The sequence below is a fragment of the Spinacia oleracea genome, chromosome 3 (genome assembly GCF_020520425.1).
Source record: "Spinacia oleracea cultivar Varoflay chromosome 3, BTI_SOV_V1, whole genome shotgun sequence".
Classification (NCBI taxonomy): Eukaryota; Viridiplantae; Streptophyta; class Magnoliopsida; order Caryophyllales; family Amaranthaceae; genus Spinacia; species Spinacia oleracea.
The window spans coordinates 115,112,144-115,132,210 of NC_079489.1; the positions used below are offsets into that span (position 1 = coordinate 115,112,144).

The following is a 20,067-nucleotide window of genomic DNA, read 5'->3' on the forward strand; positions in this document are numbered from 1 at the left end:
CACTTGATTAAACGGACCATCAAACGACTCACTCAATCCAAGTCACCATGCACACAAAATGAGCCATCGAACCTAAATCAGCTTTGGTTCCAATTGTTAGCATAAGACCGTCACCTTGACCATCACCTTCATCCATGACGGTATAATCTTGGGAATTCCATGCAAAACGAACAATCTCTTTATAATACAAATCAGCCACATTACAAGCATCATCCGTTTCGTGACAAGCAATAAAGTGAGCTATCTTGGAAAATCTATCAACAACGACCATAAACCCATCCTTACCTCTTTGAGTACGAGGCAAAGCTACTATTAAATCCATAGAAACATCTTCCCAAGAAAGAACCGGAACTGATAATGGTGAGTACAAACCGGGCTTGAAAGAACTCTTGGCCATATGACAAGTCACGCACTTACCCACAATGTTCGTTACATCGCCCAACATTTTAGGCCAAAGAAATGATCCTTCAATATCTCCAAGGTCTTAGCTATGCCAAAGTGACCAGCCAACCCTCCACCATGAGCCTCACAAACTAGTAGCTCACAAATTGAGTGCTTGGGAATACAAAGACGATTGCCTTTGAATATAAACCCATCTTGCAACATTTACTCTCCATAGGCACCAACTGCACATTTCTCAAATGCAACTCCAAAGTCACCATCATCACGATAGTAGTCTTTCAAGGTCTCAAACCCCAATACACGAACATCAAGTGTAGCAAGCAAAGTATATCTCCGTGATAATGCATCATCCACCACATTGCTCTTACCATCTTTGTACTTCGAAGAAAAATGAAAGGATTGTAAGAACTCAACCCATTTAGCATGCCTTGGACTCAATTTTTGTTGCCCAATAATATACTTCAAAGATTCATGGTCAGAATGCAAGACAAAGTGACTAGAACGCAAATAATGACTCCAATGATAAAGCTCTAATAATGGTATAAAACTCTTTATCATAAGTGCAATAATTCAAACGAGCACCCCCTAACTTTTCCGAAAATAAGCTATGGGACGTTTACCTTGGATCAAAACAGGACCAATTCCCACACAACTAGTATTGTGGGCAAAATTACCGTACCATCGTGTACCAATAAGGATGTGACACGTGGCCCGTATTGCGCCCCGTAAGCAAAGACCATACAACGTCTATTCTGTAGAATAAGTGTCAGTCCATGTATCTCTAGGGTATACGTATTTGTATTATGTACGTATAATTACATATAATGTATCTAAACTTAATGGGCACATGTAATCAATACTCTACAATGGGCACAAAGGCCCAAATGGCCCACTTATGTCTAAAAGGCCAGGAAATTGTAAAAGGGAAGGACATGTGTCCTCCTCCCATAGCTTAGCCAATCAGGTGAAGAGAATGTTAGGTCATTCCTACCAAAACCTAGTACTATAAATAGCCCCATTTCCCTAGAAAAAGGGGTCACAATCAATACAATTAAGAACAATTACTGTTCTGCCTTCTCTCTACTTTCTCTCTCTATAAAAATACATTCTTGCTAAGATCTCAGTTACCAGAAAACTTCCAGGTTATCTCACCGGAAAAACCCCACAACATTTGGCGCCGTCTATAGGGAGGTACGGTAGCATGGAAGATCAACGACAGGACAATGATACTGGGCGGCCTAAGCGAGTGGAGCGGCCACCCCTGGAAAGAGAAATGCCGGCTGAGCATCAGACGCCGGCCCCGAGAATCACCGGAGAGGCCGCCCGGGTCTTTGCGGTAGGGCACACACCTCGTCACGCCGTCGAGGTAGAGGTTCTCAGTGAAGAGGACGACCAGGCCAATCGCACCCCTCCAGGTGGACACCTGGATCCTCGGGCAGATACCGTAATAGAGGAGAACCCAGATATGCCCGTCTCTGTGGGTGCTCTTCGGGCTATTTTGGCCGAGTTCGAAGCTGATATGGGCAAGACAGTTAATGTTGAGGTACAGAAGAGCATGCTGATTTACACCACTGCTGCGGCTGCAAATCATGAGGGACCGGCAAGCAATAGGCCAACACTTTCTTTGCGTCCCCCAAACGTCTGGACCAGGCAGACAGGCGAGGACCTGAGGAGGCGGCCGCCATGGATCCTGTGTATCACATTCAGGAGGGGGTGTCCAACATGGCCCTAGGACACACCACCCCTTTTGCAGACACCATTATGAGAGCACCAAGGGAGCCCAAGGTCAAGCCGCCCAACATTGATGCCTATGATGGGACTACGGACCCAGACATGCATCTCTTAGTTTACAGACATCACATGTATGTTCAAGGAACAACCGACTCAACTTGGTGTAAGTACTTTCCAGGAACAGTGAAAGGGGTAGCGTCTAAGTGGTTTGAGAGGCTCCCAGCTAGAACCATTCGCTCCTTTTCGGAGCTTGAGTTATTGTTTTCCACTCGGTTCATGGCTCACAAAGAAGATAAGAAAACGAGCATGCACTTGAGTCGAATTCAGCAAGGGAAAGACGAGTCTCTGAGAAGCTATGTAAAAAGATTCAACTTGGAGGCGGGGCAAATCCCAGATTTGCCGGATGGTGTGGCATTTGATAACTTTATCCGAGGGCTTAAGAAGGGCTCGTTCAAGTTTGATCTGGTAAAGAAAAGTGTGCGAACCATGGCCGAGGTGTTAGATGAGGCCGAGGCCTTCATTCACGCAACAGAAATTTACAGCGTCCCAAAAGATCCCAGGGGAATTGATACCGCTGAGCCGGCGGCAAAAAAAGGAAAAATTTGAGAAGAAGAGTCGGCCTAACGGGACGTGGGCTATTGCAAAAGAGTCGGACAGGGCTCCCGGGGCGGTAGGCCAGAAGAGGTCCAGAGCTTATGACCGAGAGCGCTTTTAGTATAACACAGACATGTACACAATTCTGATGGACGCTGGGTCCAAGTATGAGATTGATCGTCCATTCCCCATGAAGTCGCCACCAGAAAGCAGGGATCCCAAGCCGTACTGTCACTTCCATAGTGACATTGGACATGACACCAACGAATGTAAAAGCCTAAAAAGGGCACTGGACGGCCTAGCCGCTAAGGGATTCCTAAAGAGTTATATTAGCAGAAATACGGGAGGTACAGGCAAACCATTCCACAAAAAGAAAAAATCACCCCTCTCGGAAGAGGATGGTAACCGTACCGACCCAGAGTGTGTGGCAGTCATCTCAGGAGGATTGGCCGCCGGTGGACCGACCATGAGAGGTCAGAAAGATTATGCCAAGCGGCTGGGACAAGTGATGCTATCAGGCAAGGCCACAGCCGACCCGTTCCCAAAAGTAGAGATCGGCGAGGCCGACCGTGGAGAAATAGCCACCCCGCACGATGATCCCTTGGTAATTGAGTTGAAGGTCGCCAACCTGAGGGTTAGGCGTATCCTGGTTGATACCGGGAGCTCGTCAGACATAATCAGTCTTGAGTGCTTAAATCGGTTGCAACATGATTCCTCAAAGATTGAGAAAATCCACTACCCCATCATAGGTTTCGGAGGTAGTATCATCCATCCAGTCGGCATCATTGCTCTTCCCCTGCGGATGGGAAATAAAAAAGAATTTCGACAAATGGACGTCCGTTTCCTCATAGTGAAAGACCTGACGGCATATAATATCATCTTGGGGCGTCCCACCTTGAATAGGGCAAAGGCTGTTATCGTGACCCACCTGATGCTTCTTAAGTTTGGCTATGATGATGGGAGCGTCAGCACCATACATGGTGATCAGCAACAAGCTAGAGACTGCTATTTAACAACCTTGAGTCCGGAAGCGTGGGGGTTAGGTGAAGAGAAAGACACGGTGGGAAACAAACGAAAATGTGGCGACACACAACCCAAAGTCGTCAAAGAAACATTAACTATCTCAGCAGGGCACATGGAAGAGAGACGACCAGAGCCTGTTGAGGCCCATTTCAATGTGGTATTAAACACAGAGAATTTGAAGATATCTTTGCTTTCACAGTGGAAGAAATGCCGGGTATTGACCCTGTTGTGGCCGTCCATAAGCTGAATGTGGACCCAAACTTTAAACCGGTTCGTCAGAAGAAAAGGAACCATGGGGAAGATAGAAATCAGGCGGCAACGGCGGAAATACAGAAGTTGATGGATGCAGGGTTCGTCAGGCCTAGTCAGTTCCCCGACTGGGTTGCTAATGTGGTCCTGGTCAAGAAACCAAACGGCACCTGGAGAATGTGTGTTGACTACACCAACCTCAATAAGGCATGTCCCAAGGACAGTTTCCCATTGCCTAAGATTGACCGGCTTGTCGACTCTACGGCGGGGCATGCTATGATGAGCTTCATGGATGCATACTCAGGGTTTCATCAGATCCCGTTGTGGCCTGACGACCAGGAAAAAACGTCATTTGTTACTGAACAAGGCCTTTACTGCTACAAAGTGATGCCGTTTGGATTAAAAAATGCACCGGCCACCTTTCAGCGTCTTATTAACACTGTGTTCAACAAGCAGCTCGGCAGAAATATTGAAGCTTATATTGATGATATGATCGTGAAAAGTAAGCTGCGGGCGGCACACATAACTGATCTTAGGGAGACATTTGAGACTATTCAAGCTTACAACATGAGATTGAATCCTAAGAAGTGTGTGTTTGGGGTGACGTCAGGCAAATTCTTAGGTTTCTTGATTGATGAAAGAGGAATTGAAGCCAACCCAGACAAGATCCAGGCTGTAATTGATATGAGCTCACCAAAGACAGTAAAAGAGGTCCAGCGGCTCATAGGTTGCTTGGCCGCCCTGGGCAGATTCGTTTCCAGGGCCGGAGACAAGTGTTACTACTTTTTTAGGGCAATCAGAAAGAAGGCTAAGTTCGAATGATCGAACGAAGCCGAGGCGGCGTTGGTCAGATTAAAGGAACACTTGCATACCTTACCTCGTCTTGTTAGCCCCTTGCAGGGAGAGACTTTATACATGTATCTCGCCGTGTCCGAACACTCGTTGAGTGCCGTTCTACTGACAAAGAGGGAGGGAATACAGATGCCAGTATACTTTGTCAGTCATGTTCTTCAAAATGCTGAAGTTAGATACCCCATAGTGGAAAAGTTTGGCTTAGCCCTGTTCATGGCCAGCAAAAAGCTCCGTCCTTATTTCTTAGCTCACAAAATAGTGGTCTATACAGATCAACCGCTTAAACTGCCCTTCACAAAGCTGGAGGCGTCAGGACGAATGCTGAATTGGGCAATAGAGCTGAATGCCTTTGATATCACCTATGAGCCGAGGAAAGCTGTCAAGGGGCAAGCATGTGTCGACTTTATTGTTGAAATGACGAGGCCTGACTTTGCTAAGAATACAAAGACTGTGTGGACATTGTACGTAGATGGCTCGTCCACGCAGAATGGATGTGGAGCTGGGATAATCTGTCATTCCCCAGAAGGAGATACCTTTGAGTATGCTATGCGATTTAACTTTCAGGCGTCAAATAATGAAGCCGAGTATGAAGCCCTACTTTGTGGCATAAAAATGTGTAAGGCGGCAGGCGCCGAGGAGATTGTAGCACTATCCGACTCTCAATTGATTGTGAGCCAAGTTAATGGGACCTACGAAGCTAGGGATCCGACGATAGTCAAATACATGCAGGCCGTCCATCAGGAAGTAGAGCCACTGAAAAGCTTTGAAGTAAGACAAGTCCCTCGCTCGGAAAATAACCAAGCTGATGCCTTGTCAAAATTGGCCAGTTCTGCGTCTTGTGATACTCCTCGGCACGTGTTTTTGGAGGTAAAAGAGCACAAAAGTATTGAGCAAATGGAGGTGGAAACCCTTGACAGGACCTCCACATGGATGGATGACATAGTAAACTTCAAAATGAATGGAGTCTTGCCAGAGGACTCGAGACAAGCGGCAAAAATTCAGAAGAAATGCTCTTGGTTTGAAATGTGGAACGACACCCTTTACAAAAAGGCCTACTCTCGTCCTTTGTTAAGATGTGATGCCTGAAAAAGGACAGGAAATTCTAGAAGACCTTCACCAAGGATTGTGTAGCTCGCATATTGGTGGAAGGGCCTTGGCTGAAAAGGCACTTCGAACTGGCTATTACTGGCCGACTCTTAAGGATGATGCAATCTCACTGGTCAAGAAGTGTGACAAATGCCAGCGCTTTGCTCACCTAATACATCGGCCGTCAAGAGTCCTGACGCCCATCACGAGTCCAATTCCATTTGCTAAGTGGGGAATGGATCTCCTAGGCCCATTTACCGCCGCTCCGGGAGGGAGGCGTTACGTCATCGTTGCCGTAGATTACTTCACCAAATGGGTGGAGGCAGAAGCGCTCAAAAACATAAAAACCGCTGATGTAAGGGCATTCATTTGGAAGAATATCATGACTCGTTTTGGGATTCCGCAGGCTATAGTCTTTGATAATGGGCCTCAGTTTGAGACGCCTAAGCTGAAAGAGTGGCTGGCAGACCACGACGTAACTTGTTTTGCATCAGTCGGACGTCCCCAAGCCAATGGCCAGGTTGAGGCATTTAACAAAATCATCTCTGAAGGGATGAAAAAGAAGCTTGACAAAGCCAAAGGTCTATGGGCTGACGAGCTGCCAAACATTTTGTGGTCGATCCGTACCACGGCTAAGAACTCAACCAGCAAAACACCCTTCTTGCTAGCCTATGGTGCCGAGGCTGTTTTACCCATAGAGATGTGTGAACCAACTTTGAGGGTCATGCTGTATGATGAAAATGCTAACTGGGAGATGAATGGCGAGAGAATACAACAAGAAAGTCTCTAACAGAGTGCTCAAAGTGGGAGATTTTGTACTTCGAAAAATGGAATCCACAGGCCGGGCAAATGAACAGGGTAAGCTGACGCCCACTTGGGAAGGACCCTACGAGATCTATGATGAGGTCAGAGATGGAACGTATCGCATTCAAGACATGCAAGGCCGACCTATTCTGCGCACTTGGAATGCTGACAACCTCAAGAAATATTTCTTCTAGACATGTGCTAGCTTTGTCTTACTTGGAACGATCCATTGCCTAAGGGGCAGCCTCTAATGGTCCTAATAGGGTAGCAATCACTTTTGTAAGCGGCTAAATTCGCCATGCAAAGTTATAAATAATACTACTCTATTCCTTTCATATCATTTATTACTCGTAAGTCGAATATCAAAGCCTAATTGAATGACGGCCTGAGAAGTGGCCTAGATTAGCACCTATACATAACAAGCCTAATTGTTTGAGGCCTAAGAAGTGGCCTAGATTAGCACTGAGTTATAGGCTGATCACCTATTCAACTCACACTCCTGCGGGAAAGCATGCCGCAATTAAACCGCCTAGGGGCACATTAGCTCACGAATGGCGTAATAAAAAGCCCTGCGGCAAAACTAATCTTGTGACAATGTTGGTTTGCTCAAAAGCCCCACGGCAAAATTAACTTCGTGACAAAGGTGGTTTGTTAAAAAGCCCCGCGGCAAAACTAACCTTGTGACAATGTTGGTTTGCTCAAAAGCCCCACGGAAAAATTAACTTTGTGACAAAAGTGGTTTGCTCAAAAGCCCTGCGGCAAAATTAACTTTGTGACAAAGGTGGTTTGCTAAAACGCCCTGCGGCAAGGACGACCTTGGAACGAGGGTGGTTTACTCAAAAGTTATGCGGCAAAAATGTTCTTTGAAAAGGGTGTTACGTATCCCTTATTTGATTGTCCACTCCATTTGACGAGCATGTCTAGCGACAATCATACCTATTGATTGACTTGCGTCAATCAATGTCGTAGTAGACACGCTCGTCAAAGACTGTGCCGATCACCCAAGCGCCGAGCACATACTCAGGTGCCCGCGGCGGAAACGACCATGAGGCAAAAGTTGTCTGCCCAAATGGGCGGCGGCACGAATATCCGTGGAACAAAGGGTTGTCTGTGCATGTTCTTGATCGTCCACTCCATTTGACGAGCATGTCTAGCGGCAATCATACCTATTGATTGACTTGCGTCAATCAATGTCGTAGTAGACACGGTCGTCAAAGACTGTGACGACCACCCAAGCGCCGAGGACACACTCAGGTGCCCGCGGCGGAAACGACTATGAGGCAAAAGTTGTCTGCCCAAATGGGGGCGGCACGAATATCCGGGGAACAAAGGGTTGTTTGTGCGTGTTCTTGATCGTCCACTCCATTTGACGAGCATGTCTAGCGGCAATCATACCTATTGATTGACTTGCGTCAATCAATGTCGTAGTAGACACGCTCGTCAAAGACTGTGACGACCATACCTGTTGATTGATAGCACCCCTGGAAAAAATCAAAGTACGAAAAACGAATAAACACGACATAGACGAAGCAACAGAAGCAGCCTACTTATAGAACAACGCCCATTGAAAGGCGTGCAAAAGTAGCCCAAACAAAAAAGAGAGAAATTGTTGTGTGCTCATCAGGCACAATGATACAGACGCCAACGGCGCCAAAACTTGATAAAGTAATTGTTTTTTCCCTTAGGCATGAGAACACTTAAATAAAAAACTTTATAAAGCAGAAGGAAGCAAATCAGGGACCAGCCGCATCGTCCTCATCATCGGAGGGTACAAACTCAGGGGGCGGCTGGCCGAGACGCTCAGTAGCCAACACAGCAGCACTGTGTTCTAAGCGCCGCTGGAACCACGCGACGTCATACTCCTCCATGTGGTTCTCCCAGGCATGCTTAACGGCGTCCTTCGCCGCCTGCTCCCCCTGATCGTAGGACTCGAGAAGACGCTCGCGCACGGTGCGAACCTGCGACCTTGCAGTCTCCAGTTCCCCTCGAAGATGCTCGGCTTCCTCAGCCGCCTCTTTGACTTGGGGGTACTCCCGCAGCTGGTCCTGAAGCGTCTGTATTTCCGCCGCTGCCGCCTTGGCCTCCTCGACCATCGCCACCATGTCCTTGTCCTGCGCAAAGACCTTCTTTAGCAGCTCGGCCTTATCAGACCGCAACGAAGCCACCTCCTTTGCCTGAAGGTCTATGGTCGTCTGCATCTGCAAGCGGACCTCTTCAATTGATTTGAACGCATAATCACCATGGTGGGTGGACTCGGCCACTTGAGCTTTGAGCTCCTCAGCAGTGCGGGTCTTCTAACCCTTGCAGAATTCCATGCGGCAGAACAACTGCAAAAGGGGCTACATGTTAGTAAAAGATCTAAAAAGAAAAGCAGAAAAAAAAACACATACAAAAATTGGAAACAGACTCACGTCGAGTAGAGTGGCCTGGATGGCACCAAACTGGGCATCGGTCTTACGGCCAGGAAGAGAAGCAACGTACTCCGCTGGGACGGCCTTAAACACTTTGCGGCATATAGCCGCCCTATCCCTTGACGAATAGTGAGGAGTAGCGGGTATATTCTCGTCCTCTGCAGCAGCTGCTTCCTTCCCTTTGTCTTTAGCTATAGGAAAAATAACGGCCTTAGGATGACGCGGAGAGTAAGAAGAACTGCCAGATGAGGCTCGATACGTCTGTACGACGTTTGAATAAAACTTACCGCCCGATGACCTAGCTCGGCGGGCCACCTCCGCAGGAATCTGTGAGCGGACATTGGCCAGAATTCCAGCAAGAGGGTCCTCCGGCTCGACCTGGTTCCCGCCAGACTTTGATTTGGACACCAAGTCCACAATCGCAGAGGGCTTGTCTACAACCTGCTCATCATCGGCAGGATGATCCCCCTCGGCGGCCTGCGACTCGCCCTTCTTGACCAGACGCCGGGGTTTGGACTTTGGCTTCTTAAAGGTGCTCGGGGTCTCCGAGACGGCAGGAGCTGACCTCTTTTTTAGCTGGGAAAGGGTCGTTCCCTTCGTCCTTCCCGCCGCCTTCGCCGCGTCCTTCGCTTGCTGACCATGAACACAAGGAGAATCAGTAAATTGGTCACAGGCCACTCACAAGATAGGGGCTCGTCATTAAAAAGGACGCCCGTCCAAAACAATGTGACAAGGTGTACTTTAGCAATCACAAGTTACTCTCACAGAAGTGACTCGTCATCAAAAAGAGACGACCCGCACATTTATGCCGTGGGGCATCACATTGATCACAGGCCACTCACAGGATAGTGGCTCGTCATTAAAAAGAGACGCCCACAAAATTGTGACGTGGGACATCCCTGTGATCACAAGTCACTCTCAAAGATGTGACTCGTCACCAAAGGAGACGACCCGCACATTTATGCCGTGGGGCATCACATTGATCACAAGTCACTCTCAAGGAACTGACTCGTCATCAAAAAAGACGCCCAGAAAATTGTGACGTGGGACATCTCTGTGATCATAAGTCACTCTCAAAGAAGTGACTCGTCATCAAAAGAGACGCCCACAAAATTGTGACGTTCCTCTGTGATCACAAGTCACTCTCGAAGATGTGACTCGTCACCAAAAGGAGACGACCCACACATTTATGCCGTGGGGCATCACATTGATCACAAGTCACTCTCAAGGAAGTGACTCGTCAACAAAAAAGACGCCCAGAAAATTATGACGGGGGCATCTCTGTGATCACAAGTCACTCTCAAAGAAGTGACTCGTCATCAAAAGAGACGCCCACAAAATTGTGACGTGGGACATCTCTGTGATCACAAGTCACTCACGAAGATGTGACTCGTCACCAAAGGAGACGCCCACACATTTATGCCGTGGGGCATCACATTGATCACAAGTCACCCTCAAAGAAGTGACTCGTCATCAAAAGAGACGCCCACAAAATTGTGACGTGGGACATCTCCGTGATCACAAGACACTCTCAAAGAAGTGACTCGTCACCAAAGGAGACGCCCGCAAATTTATGACGAGGAACATCCCTGTGATCACAAGTTACTTTTCTCTTAAGAAAAAAGTGGCTCGTCATCAAAAGAGACGCCCGTACATTTATGACGTGAGCACTCTATTCAAAACAAAGGCTAAATCAAATAGGTTTGGCACACACCTTCTCTTCCAGCTCGGCCTTAGCCTTCTTCATCTTGGCTTCATAAATGTCAGCCATCCAGTCGGTCAGGTCCCCCTTGCCTTTATCTGCTTCAGATAACTTGCTCATTCCCCTTCTGCACACAAAAAGGGAGATGGTTAGAGAAAGAATAGAACAAAGGGAGACGGCATACAACCTAACATTCTACCTTGGGTCATAGAATATCCTAAACCCACAGCATCCAAAAACGCTTCGTCCCGTAACTGACTTATGTGCAGCAACCACTCGGTCGACACATGGAATGTCTTGTCAGCAGTCAGATGGTAGGTGTTGGCCTTGAACAACACCGTTATGTGATCCCACTCGTCCGCTGTAAGGGGTGGGAGACCCTCGTCATGCACCATGTAATTGGCCGTTCTGCTCCAACGGCTCATTCTGTCGTACATCTCCTCGTCATTAGTGTGAAACACCACCCATCGCTTCCTCCACTTGTGCCACTTGTTGAGCTTACCCACCACAGTTTGGTATGTGCCTCGGCTGCTGAGATTAAACCATCCCTCGGCGGCCTTGGGGGAGCGAGAGATAGAGACCAAATGCAAGAAAGCATTGAAGGACGGCTGCACATTGTTCAGCGCGCATTTGGCTATATAGCCGAATATGTCTGCCCAGGAATTGGGGGTCAGTTGGGCCACCCCAATGTTGAATCCATCTAACACCTCCACCACAAATGGATGCGGGGGAAACCTCATACCTAGCTTGATGGTGGCAGCATAGACGGGCAACTCTCCCTCAGCAAGCAGGCTGACCGTCGAATCCAGGCCGGCCGGCACCCGCATCTCGTACCCCTCACCAACGCATAGGTCGTCTCTCATGTCGGCCCCCTTCCTCTCCAGCCACCTCAGCCAACCGACGTCTGGATGAATCTCTGAAGGAAGAAGCTGAGCCTCTTCCCCACCTCTCGGCCTAACCATAGCATCAGCAGCCGCCGGCTCCTCGGCAACCAAAGGCAGTAAAGCTACGCTCGACTCCCCGACTGCCCGGCTCGCTGTATGCTCGGACGAGCTTGTAGTGTACTCCCCCTCAGTCTCTGCATAATCTTCGATCTCTTGAAAGAGGTCGGTATACTCAGGATCGACTGCTGGGTCGGTAGAAGAATACCTCTCCATCGGAGGAGTAGCCGGCCCTTCTCGCAAACGCAGACGAGTGGGGTCTGCTGTCTGCTTAGTTCTTGCCATGCTCTCTACATAGGGAACAGGGCACGGCTTAGGGGTGACCAACAATGAAGAAAAAGATGAGACTGAGCGGTCGTCCAGAAAAAAGACGAGCGGCATAAACGCCCCATTTGAACCCTAAGAATCTTTACCGATTACTAAAATGCCGGCTACTAACGAGGAAAAAAATGACGAGGCGATAGACAAAAACATAAATGAAAGGTGAAAACTAACCTCGAAAGATCTGGGAACGGTCGGTGAAGAACAAGATGAGTATCACGAAGAACCGGTTGAAGGCGATGAAGAACAGGTTGAGTCCTGCGGTGGCCGGAAATTGCCTGCTGGTGGTGGAAATGTGCCGGAAATCGCCTGCTTTGAGCTATGTGAAAGTGAAACGTAAAAATGAGATTTACCCCCCCCCCCATATATATAGGAAAGGGAAAAAATGAGAAAAGTGACACATGTCACTACCTCAACATTTTTCCGAATATGTACCTGCGAATCAACGGTCAAGAAGCGGTATCCGTAAGATTGTTTCCAGAAATGCCCTTCTTGAGGGGCAAATGTTGTGGGCAAAATTACCGTACCATCGTGTACCAATAAGGATGTGACACGTGGCCCGTATTGCGCCCCGTAAGCAAAGACCATACAACGTCTATTCTGTAGAATAAGTGTCAGTCCATGTATCTCTAAGGTATACGTATTTGTATTATGTACGTATAATTACATATAATGTATCTAAACTTAATGGGCACATGTAATCAGTACTCTACAATGGGCACAAAGGCCCAAATGGCCCACTTATGTCTAAAAGGCCAGGAAATTGTAAAAGGGAAGGACATGTGTCCTCCTCCCATAGCTTAGCCAATCAGGTGAAGAGAATGTTAGGTCATTCCTACCAAAACCTAGTACTATAAATAGCCCCATTTCCCTAGAAAAAGGGGTCACAATCAAGAACAATTACTGTTCTGCCTTCTCTCTACTTTCTCTCTCTATAAAAATACATTCTTGCTAAGATCTCAGTTACCAGAAAACCTCCAGGTTATCTCACCGGAAAAACCCCACAACAACTAGCATCACACTCGACCTCAAAAAGGTTGAGAAAAATCCAGTAATGCCAAAATAGGAGCAGCACACAAACACTCCTTAATTACATCAAATGACTTTTGAGCGTCCTCTCCCCATACAAACGCACCTTTCTTCAAACAACTAGTAATAGGACTAGTAATGGTACTTAAATCACAAATAAAACGTCTATAAAATGAAGCAAGACCATGAAATGAACACACCTCACTTATAATTTTAGGACTAGGCCATGATTCGATAGCCTTGATCTTGGACTAATCCACGGACTAAACCACATGACGGTCCATTCATACAAACCATGTTTTGTCTTGAAAGCCGTTTTCCACTCATCTCCTTCTCGCATCCGAATCTGATGATAACCACTCCGCAAATCAATTTTTGAGAACAACTTCGAACCATGGAGCTCATCTAACATATCATCATGTCTCGGAATTGGAAAACGATACTTGATGGTAATGTTATTCACATCCCTACTATCAACACACATACGCCATGTCCCATCTTTCTTAGGCACAAGAAACACCGGAACAACACATGGACTCAAGCTTTCTCTAACATAGCCTTGACTCAAAAGTTCATCAATTTGTTTTTGCAACTCCTTTAATTTGTTTCCTCCGGATTGCAACGATAAGCAGCCTTATTAGGCAAAGAAATCCTTGGAACAAGATCAATTTGATGTTCAATACAACGAATAGAAGGCAAACCTGGTGGTAATTCATCGGGAAATACATCCTTGAACTCAAAAAGCAACTCGGCAATGGGACTTCCTTTTTTCCAATTTTGGCCTTTGATCGAACTTTCCTTAGCCATGAGCAAATACACCAACTCTCCATGATCTAGAGCTTGCTCAATCTCTCGTTCACTAGCCAACATGGTGAGATTCGGCTTCTTTTTTTGCTGCACACTCATGGATCAAACCGCTTGTGATGACATAGGCTTTAGCACAATCTTCTTGCCTTTGTCTCTCAATTCATACTCGTTGCTTCTCCCCTTGTGAACACGTCCCTATCAAACTGCCAAGGACGACCCAACAAAATATGACAAGCATCCATAGGAATAACATCACAAAGAATCTCATCCACATAAGAACCCATAGTGAAACCAACCCTTACTTGTTTCGACACCTTCACACTATTACCATCATCGAGCCAATGGAGTGCGTATGGCCTAGGATGGGCTGTAGTGATTAAGCCTAATTTCCCTCCTCCTCTTCATCGCCACTCTCATCAAACACAAATACGTCCCCCAACCTCTTATCCTCTTCAAACAACTCCTCACGGCATTCAACAGCTTCACTCAAGGTCACTACCCGTTTATTTAGACACGCATCTTGATAATGCCCAAACCCTTGACACTTAAAACAACGCACCTTGGACAGACTTGTTTCTTTGGTTGAGTTAACTAATTTTGGGGCAGCCGTAGAATTATTTAAACCTACGGTACTAGGTGATGTGTTTGGTTTCAAGATAGGTTCGGATTTAGACCAAGACTTGGCCTTACCATCCATACTTGACCCTCCCCCATATTTTGCTTTCCCCTGGCCTTCCAATTTTAAACAAAGTCCACAAAGAGTATCAAAATCAGAATATGGATAAAGGTCTACGGTATTGGCAATATTGTAGTTTAAACCCCTTAAAAATCTAGACAATCTTTGTTCCTCAATCTCCTCAATTTTCCCCACTAAGGACAACTTTTCAAACTCATCAATATATTAAGCCATACTCATTTTCCCTTGCCTCAATTCAGCAATTTTACGATAAGTCATTATTCTATGAGTTGTTGGCACATACCTTTTACGTAACTTACATTTCAAAGACTCCTAGGAGGTGATTTTCTCCTTTCCATCACGAATTCTCTTGGATTTCAGTCCTTCTAAACACAATGAAGCTCCTCGTCCTAGCTTCAATATGGCATACTTACAACGCTTCTCATCATCAATGTCCTTGAAATCGAACATTCGCTCTATCTTGCGCTCCCATTCCAAATAAGATTCCGGATCTGTTCCACCAACAAATTCAGGAAGTTCCGTGACTTTGAATTCATCCACAACCCGTAGTGGATCACGTCTAGGATGCCTTCAAAATCCCCCATCTCGAACGTTCTTCAAGGCTTCTTGGAGATGATGTAGAAAGTCAGGATCGTCAAAATCCATTTTAGCTCGTAAGAATCACGAACAGCATCTCTGATACCACAAATGATACGTGTTTATAAACTCGTTGTATGAGTAACATAGTTGATTAACAAGCTAGACCTATAGCTCGTCAAATGTGATTGAAAGGCAAGACCTATTGACTAACAATCGGCTCTTTGAGTAGGAAACACGTCCAAAACAAAGAAAAGGTTGAATTATAATCAGTAATTCAAAGTAAACTGAAAACAAGTGTTTATTCTTCAAAATTGGTTGTTTTATTCCATTCAACAAGCTGGCTATAAATAGCCTAAACACTCAGCTAAAAACCGGTGGTTACAAGAGCTTTAAACAGCCATTTAAAAGCCATTTAAGAGCCTTTAAAGCCGGTGGTTACAAAGCTCTAAAAGCCTCCTAATTTAGTCACCAATTTGGAGGTTACAAAGGCTTAAAACCCTCCTTACAAACAGCAATATTTAAAGCTAAGTACAAGACAGAATTTAAATGGGATTAAACAATTGTCCCCTTATTAAACTGAATTAAACGAAAAGAAATAAAGATAAGCTTAAACGGACCTCAAACACACTTGATTAAACGGACCATCAAACGCACTTGATTAAACGGACCATCAAACAGCTCACTCTCCAAGTCTCCATGCACACAAAATGAGCCATCGAACCACACAAAATGAGCCATGGTTCCAATTGTTAGCATTAGACCGTCACCTTGACCATCACCTTCATCCATTTTAGGTTTGATTAATCCCATATACCACTTCAAATGGAGAATGACCAGTAGCATAAGTAGGAGAACGATTATAAGCAAATTCAGCATGAGCAAGCTGAAGGAATTATGTCCTTAGACATTTCCGGCAAATACTAAATATAAATAGGAATTAATTATGAAGATAATAAGTTAATTATTTTAGTAATCATATTTGCTTGCTAGAGAATGAATGTGATTAGTAGGACAATATTGATTGGACCTACAACTAAAATATATTAATCCTATAAGGTCACACATATAAGCACTAATTGGAATGGGCCCAAAAGGCCCGATGGCAACCGGTCTATTAAGGGAAAGAATGTTGGGCTTTGGTTTTGTGTTAACCTAAAACTCTCACATTATAATAGTTATAATGTCAGGGATTTAATCATTACGTTGATTCAATATCTGACAAAAAGGAAAACACAAAAACCCTAATTCTTATTTCTCTGAAACGCCGTTCTTCCCAAACAAAGCAAGAGATTGATCGTGATCGTTCTCTTCCGTACTAGCATACGTGGGATTCAATTGGTGCTTGTGGACTAAGTAGAGGAGCAACAAGTGGGGCTCTAAGATCTTCGAAGCTTGCATACGAACGGGAGAACACGCTACAAAGGTGATTATTCTTCCGACTTAATCTGATCTATACTATTGTTATGCATGAGATCATGTGATAGATGTTAGGAAATTGTTTCCTGAAATTCCGCTTTATGCATCTATATGTTCCTACAGTGGTATCAGTTTTAGCCTCTTGCATAATATTTTATGATCATGATTGTATGCATCATTATTTTTTGGATTCAATTAAGGGTAGATTTATTTATGGCTTGAATTTGCAAAATTAATATATGATATTAATTGATTGGAATCATTAAATCGTGATTTAATTAATTTTTGCTCAAAATAAATTTATAAAATTCCGAAATTTTTATCACAGGGTCGAAATTAACAGTTAATATCACATAAAAATTTTCGGATTTTTTAAAATTAAATTCGTCAGATTTTAAATTATTTATTGGTTAATAAGATTAATCATGGAAATAATTTGTGAACAATTAAAGATTTGATTTTTAATTTGTTAAATAAATCTACTGATTATCCCCTAAATTTTTATACAACAGCCGAAATTTTTTGGTAATTTTTTAACTAATTTTCGGAATTTTTGTATATTAATTATTGAATTTGGTTAATTTTTATGTTTAATTCGATTAATCATAAAATTTAAGGATAACAATTAAAATTTTTAATTTTATATGTTAAGAAAATTCAATAGATCAGCCTGGTAATTTAATTCGAATTTTTTGGATTATAAATGTTATTTTTCTGAATTATTTGAATAAAATGAGATAATAATGCCCTAAAATCTTGAATTCTTGTTAGATTTAATTTGAATAAAGATTCTAATTGAAATCTAACTTTTAACAAACCTAAAAATTCAGATTTAATTTTGTTAAATTACTCAAATTTTCTGCCATAATTTTCGGATTATCACACCTAATTAAATTTCTTAATCTTTAAACAAAGGTTGGATAAAGATTAATTTAAATTGGTAAATGTTGCACAATTTAAATAAAATTGCCCATCATGGCTGGGTGGCCACCACCTGCGACGGTGGAGCCACGGTGGAGGGAGAATTAGGGCCGCCTTCCGGCGGGAAAAGGGGCGGCGGACGGGCGGCAGTAAGGGCAGTGTAGGGACGCTGATATTGCATCTGAATGGCAGTTGCGATGAACTCGCTGTTTGGCCTGGCTCGCTGCTCGGCCGGGCTGCCGGATTGTTCTGGTGGTCGGGTCGGTCGGCGTGACTGGGTCAGGAAGATGACCGGTAATAGTGGTTGCTGTCCGGTGGCCCTGGTGATTGCTGGCCGACAGTATTGGTTAAATTCATGGTTTCATAAATCGTGGTTTCATGCTGTTTTAAAAAGTCTGACAAATAGCAATCAGTTAAAGCGTGGTTTAAGAATTTGAAAAAGTCAAACTAATTTTCCATTAAAAGGAAAATTAGATATTAAAAGGAAAATTAAAAAGTCATTGACTTTTTCCAAACTTACATATTCGATTGTTTAGGAAAATTAGACTTTCCTTTAAAAGGAAAAAGTCAATGATTTAGTTTTTTTTTTTTTTTTTAATTCAGAATATTGTTATTTTGAGTAATTTGAAAATATTTTTTTTTGGAAAATTATATTTTCTATGTTGAGCATAAATCAATAAATTTCCTTTTCATGCAAATTAGAGATTAATAAGATTATTCTAGCCATATTTAAATAGTAATTGAATTAAAATAATAAAGTATTCTAAGTAATATTGAACTTAAATTGTTTAAGTTTTCATAATTATTTTGGAATAGTTATTTACTTATTAACAGTTAATAAGTACTTTGTGTTTAATATATTATGATATTATATGCGTGTATGGAATATATGATATTTTGTTACAGGCAAGTGACTAGTATGGCCCAAAATAGGATAGAAAATACAATCTGCGTATCGTTTTGTATTCTTGTAAATTTTGAAATACGATCTGCGCATCGTTCTGTATTGTTGTAATTTAATTTAAAAGTTTAAATTAGATTATAAAGTTTGTATTATGAGCTCGATGGAGTAAGAAGGTTCCATCAGAAATTCAAGGATGGAGATCCAAAGAAAGATGAACAGGAAACCAAGAAGATTTGAGCTTATATTTTTAAGGGCCATACTAGGATCACATTTATTTTTATGCATTTTATATTGCCTTAAAATGCTTAATGAGTTTATGTATGTGGTTATTTAAAGCAATGTGTTCACTTTTAATTAACCAACATAGTAAACTTAGGTCCCAAAATAATATTGAGTTTAAGTGCTTTTCCATACAACACCTATAAAGCTTTGAGATAGGAAAATACAAAGAGTTGTTAACCTGTCTACCAAGAGTTATAATTAGTTATAATTAGTAAAATGTTTACTTACCTCAAATACTATAAATTAAAGTAGCAGGGCCAAAGTCCGTTTGATTGTAGTGGGAGGGGATCTTGGTTAATTCTTTATTCAATGGGGACTTCTAATTTTGAATAAAGGGTAGTAGTGAATTGAATTTGTTTAATTGCTACTTTTGATAAACATTATATTGAATCTTGCTTTACTTTTTTATTGTAGTTATCATGTCTGGTGCAAACAACTCTACTTTTAACTTGCGCCCTCTAATTGAAAAAGACAAACTGAATGCTACCAACTTCCTACAATGGCAAATGGCTGTGAGAATTGTTCTCAGAGCGGAGGGAAAAGAAAGTGTTCTTGACAATCCTCTCCCTGAACCCCTGCCAGAAAATGCTACTGCAGCTCAAAGGCGAGCTAGACAAACTCTAGAGGATAACTCCTTGCAAGTAATATGCTTGATGCTTGCTTGCATGGAACCAGAGTATCAAAAACGTTTTGATGGTCTGGATGCCTACAGCATAATCCAGCAACTGAAAACTTTGTTTCAGAAAAATGCTAGATTGGAGAGATTTGAAGCAAACTGCAAACTTCTGGATTCCAAGTTGGAAGAGGGGAAGCCCGTTGGTCCGCATGTGTTCGATTTGATTGGACATTTTCAGACCATGGAGAAATTGGGCTTCCCTTATCCTAAGGACCTGGAAACTGACATAGTCATCAGATCCTTGCCTGAAGATTTTTATAACTTTAAGTTGAACTTCTACATGCAAGGAGGGGAGGCTACCCTGCAAGAGTTGCATGGTTCACTAACCAGTGGAGGTTCCCCAATCTGAACAGAGAGTGAGACGACACCTATAGGACGAATTATGCTTCCTCCAAAACTTACCAATGGGCTATGGACGTCCTATATTATGCTCGGATCATGTTGCAACTTCTTTAGGTATTGAAGACTGATTATATCGGATGAGTTTCCCGTATCAATCAGAACTCTCTTTACTCTCAAATTAGCCACCCTGATCTCTACAACTAATGGGTCGTCATCATATGGGGTTGCCTACCTTCGGTAATCGTCCTCTAAGATTTCTATGCGAGGGGTATTCTCCAGATTGCTGGTATTTTCCTGC

The 20,067-nt window shown here is 43.7% G+C and overlaps 2 protein-coding genes across 2 annotated transcripts; both read left to right on the top strand.

The window, feature by feature from the left end:
- Positions 1 to 2,163: 2,163 nt before the first annotated feature.
- On the top strand, positions 2,164 to 2,739 carry LOC130469985 (uncharacterized). Its single transcript, XM_056839538.1, has one exon. The coding sequence runs from the start codon at positions 2,164 to 2,166 to the stop codon at positions 2,737 to 2,739; it is 576 nt and encodes a 191-aa protein (XP_056695516.1).
- A 121-nt stretch (positions 2,740 to 2,860) lies between these two features.
- LOC110779806 (uncharacterized) lies at positions 2,861 to 6,727 on the top strand. Its single transcript, XM_056839539.1, has 3 exons — positions 2,861 to 3,074; positions 3,168 to 3,485; positions 6,606 to 6,727. The coding sequence occupies exons 1-3, from the start codon at positions 2,861 to 2,863 to the stop codon at positions 6,725 to 6,727; spliced, it is 654 nt and encodes a 217-aa protein (XP_056695517.1).
- The last annotated feature ends 13,340 nt before the right edge of the window (positions 6,728 to 20,067 follow it).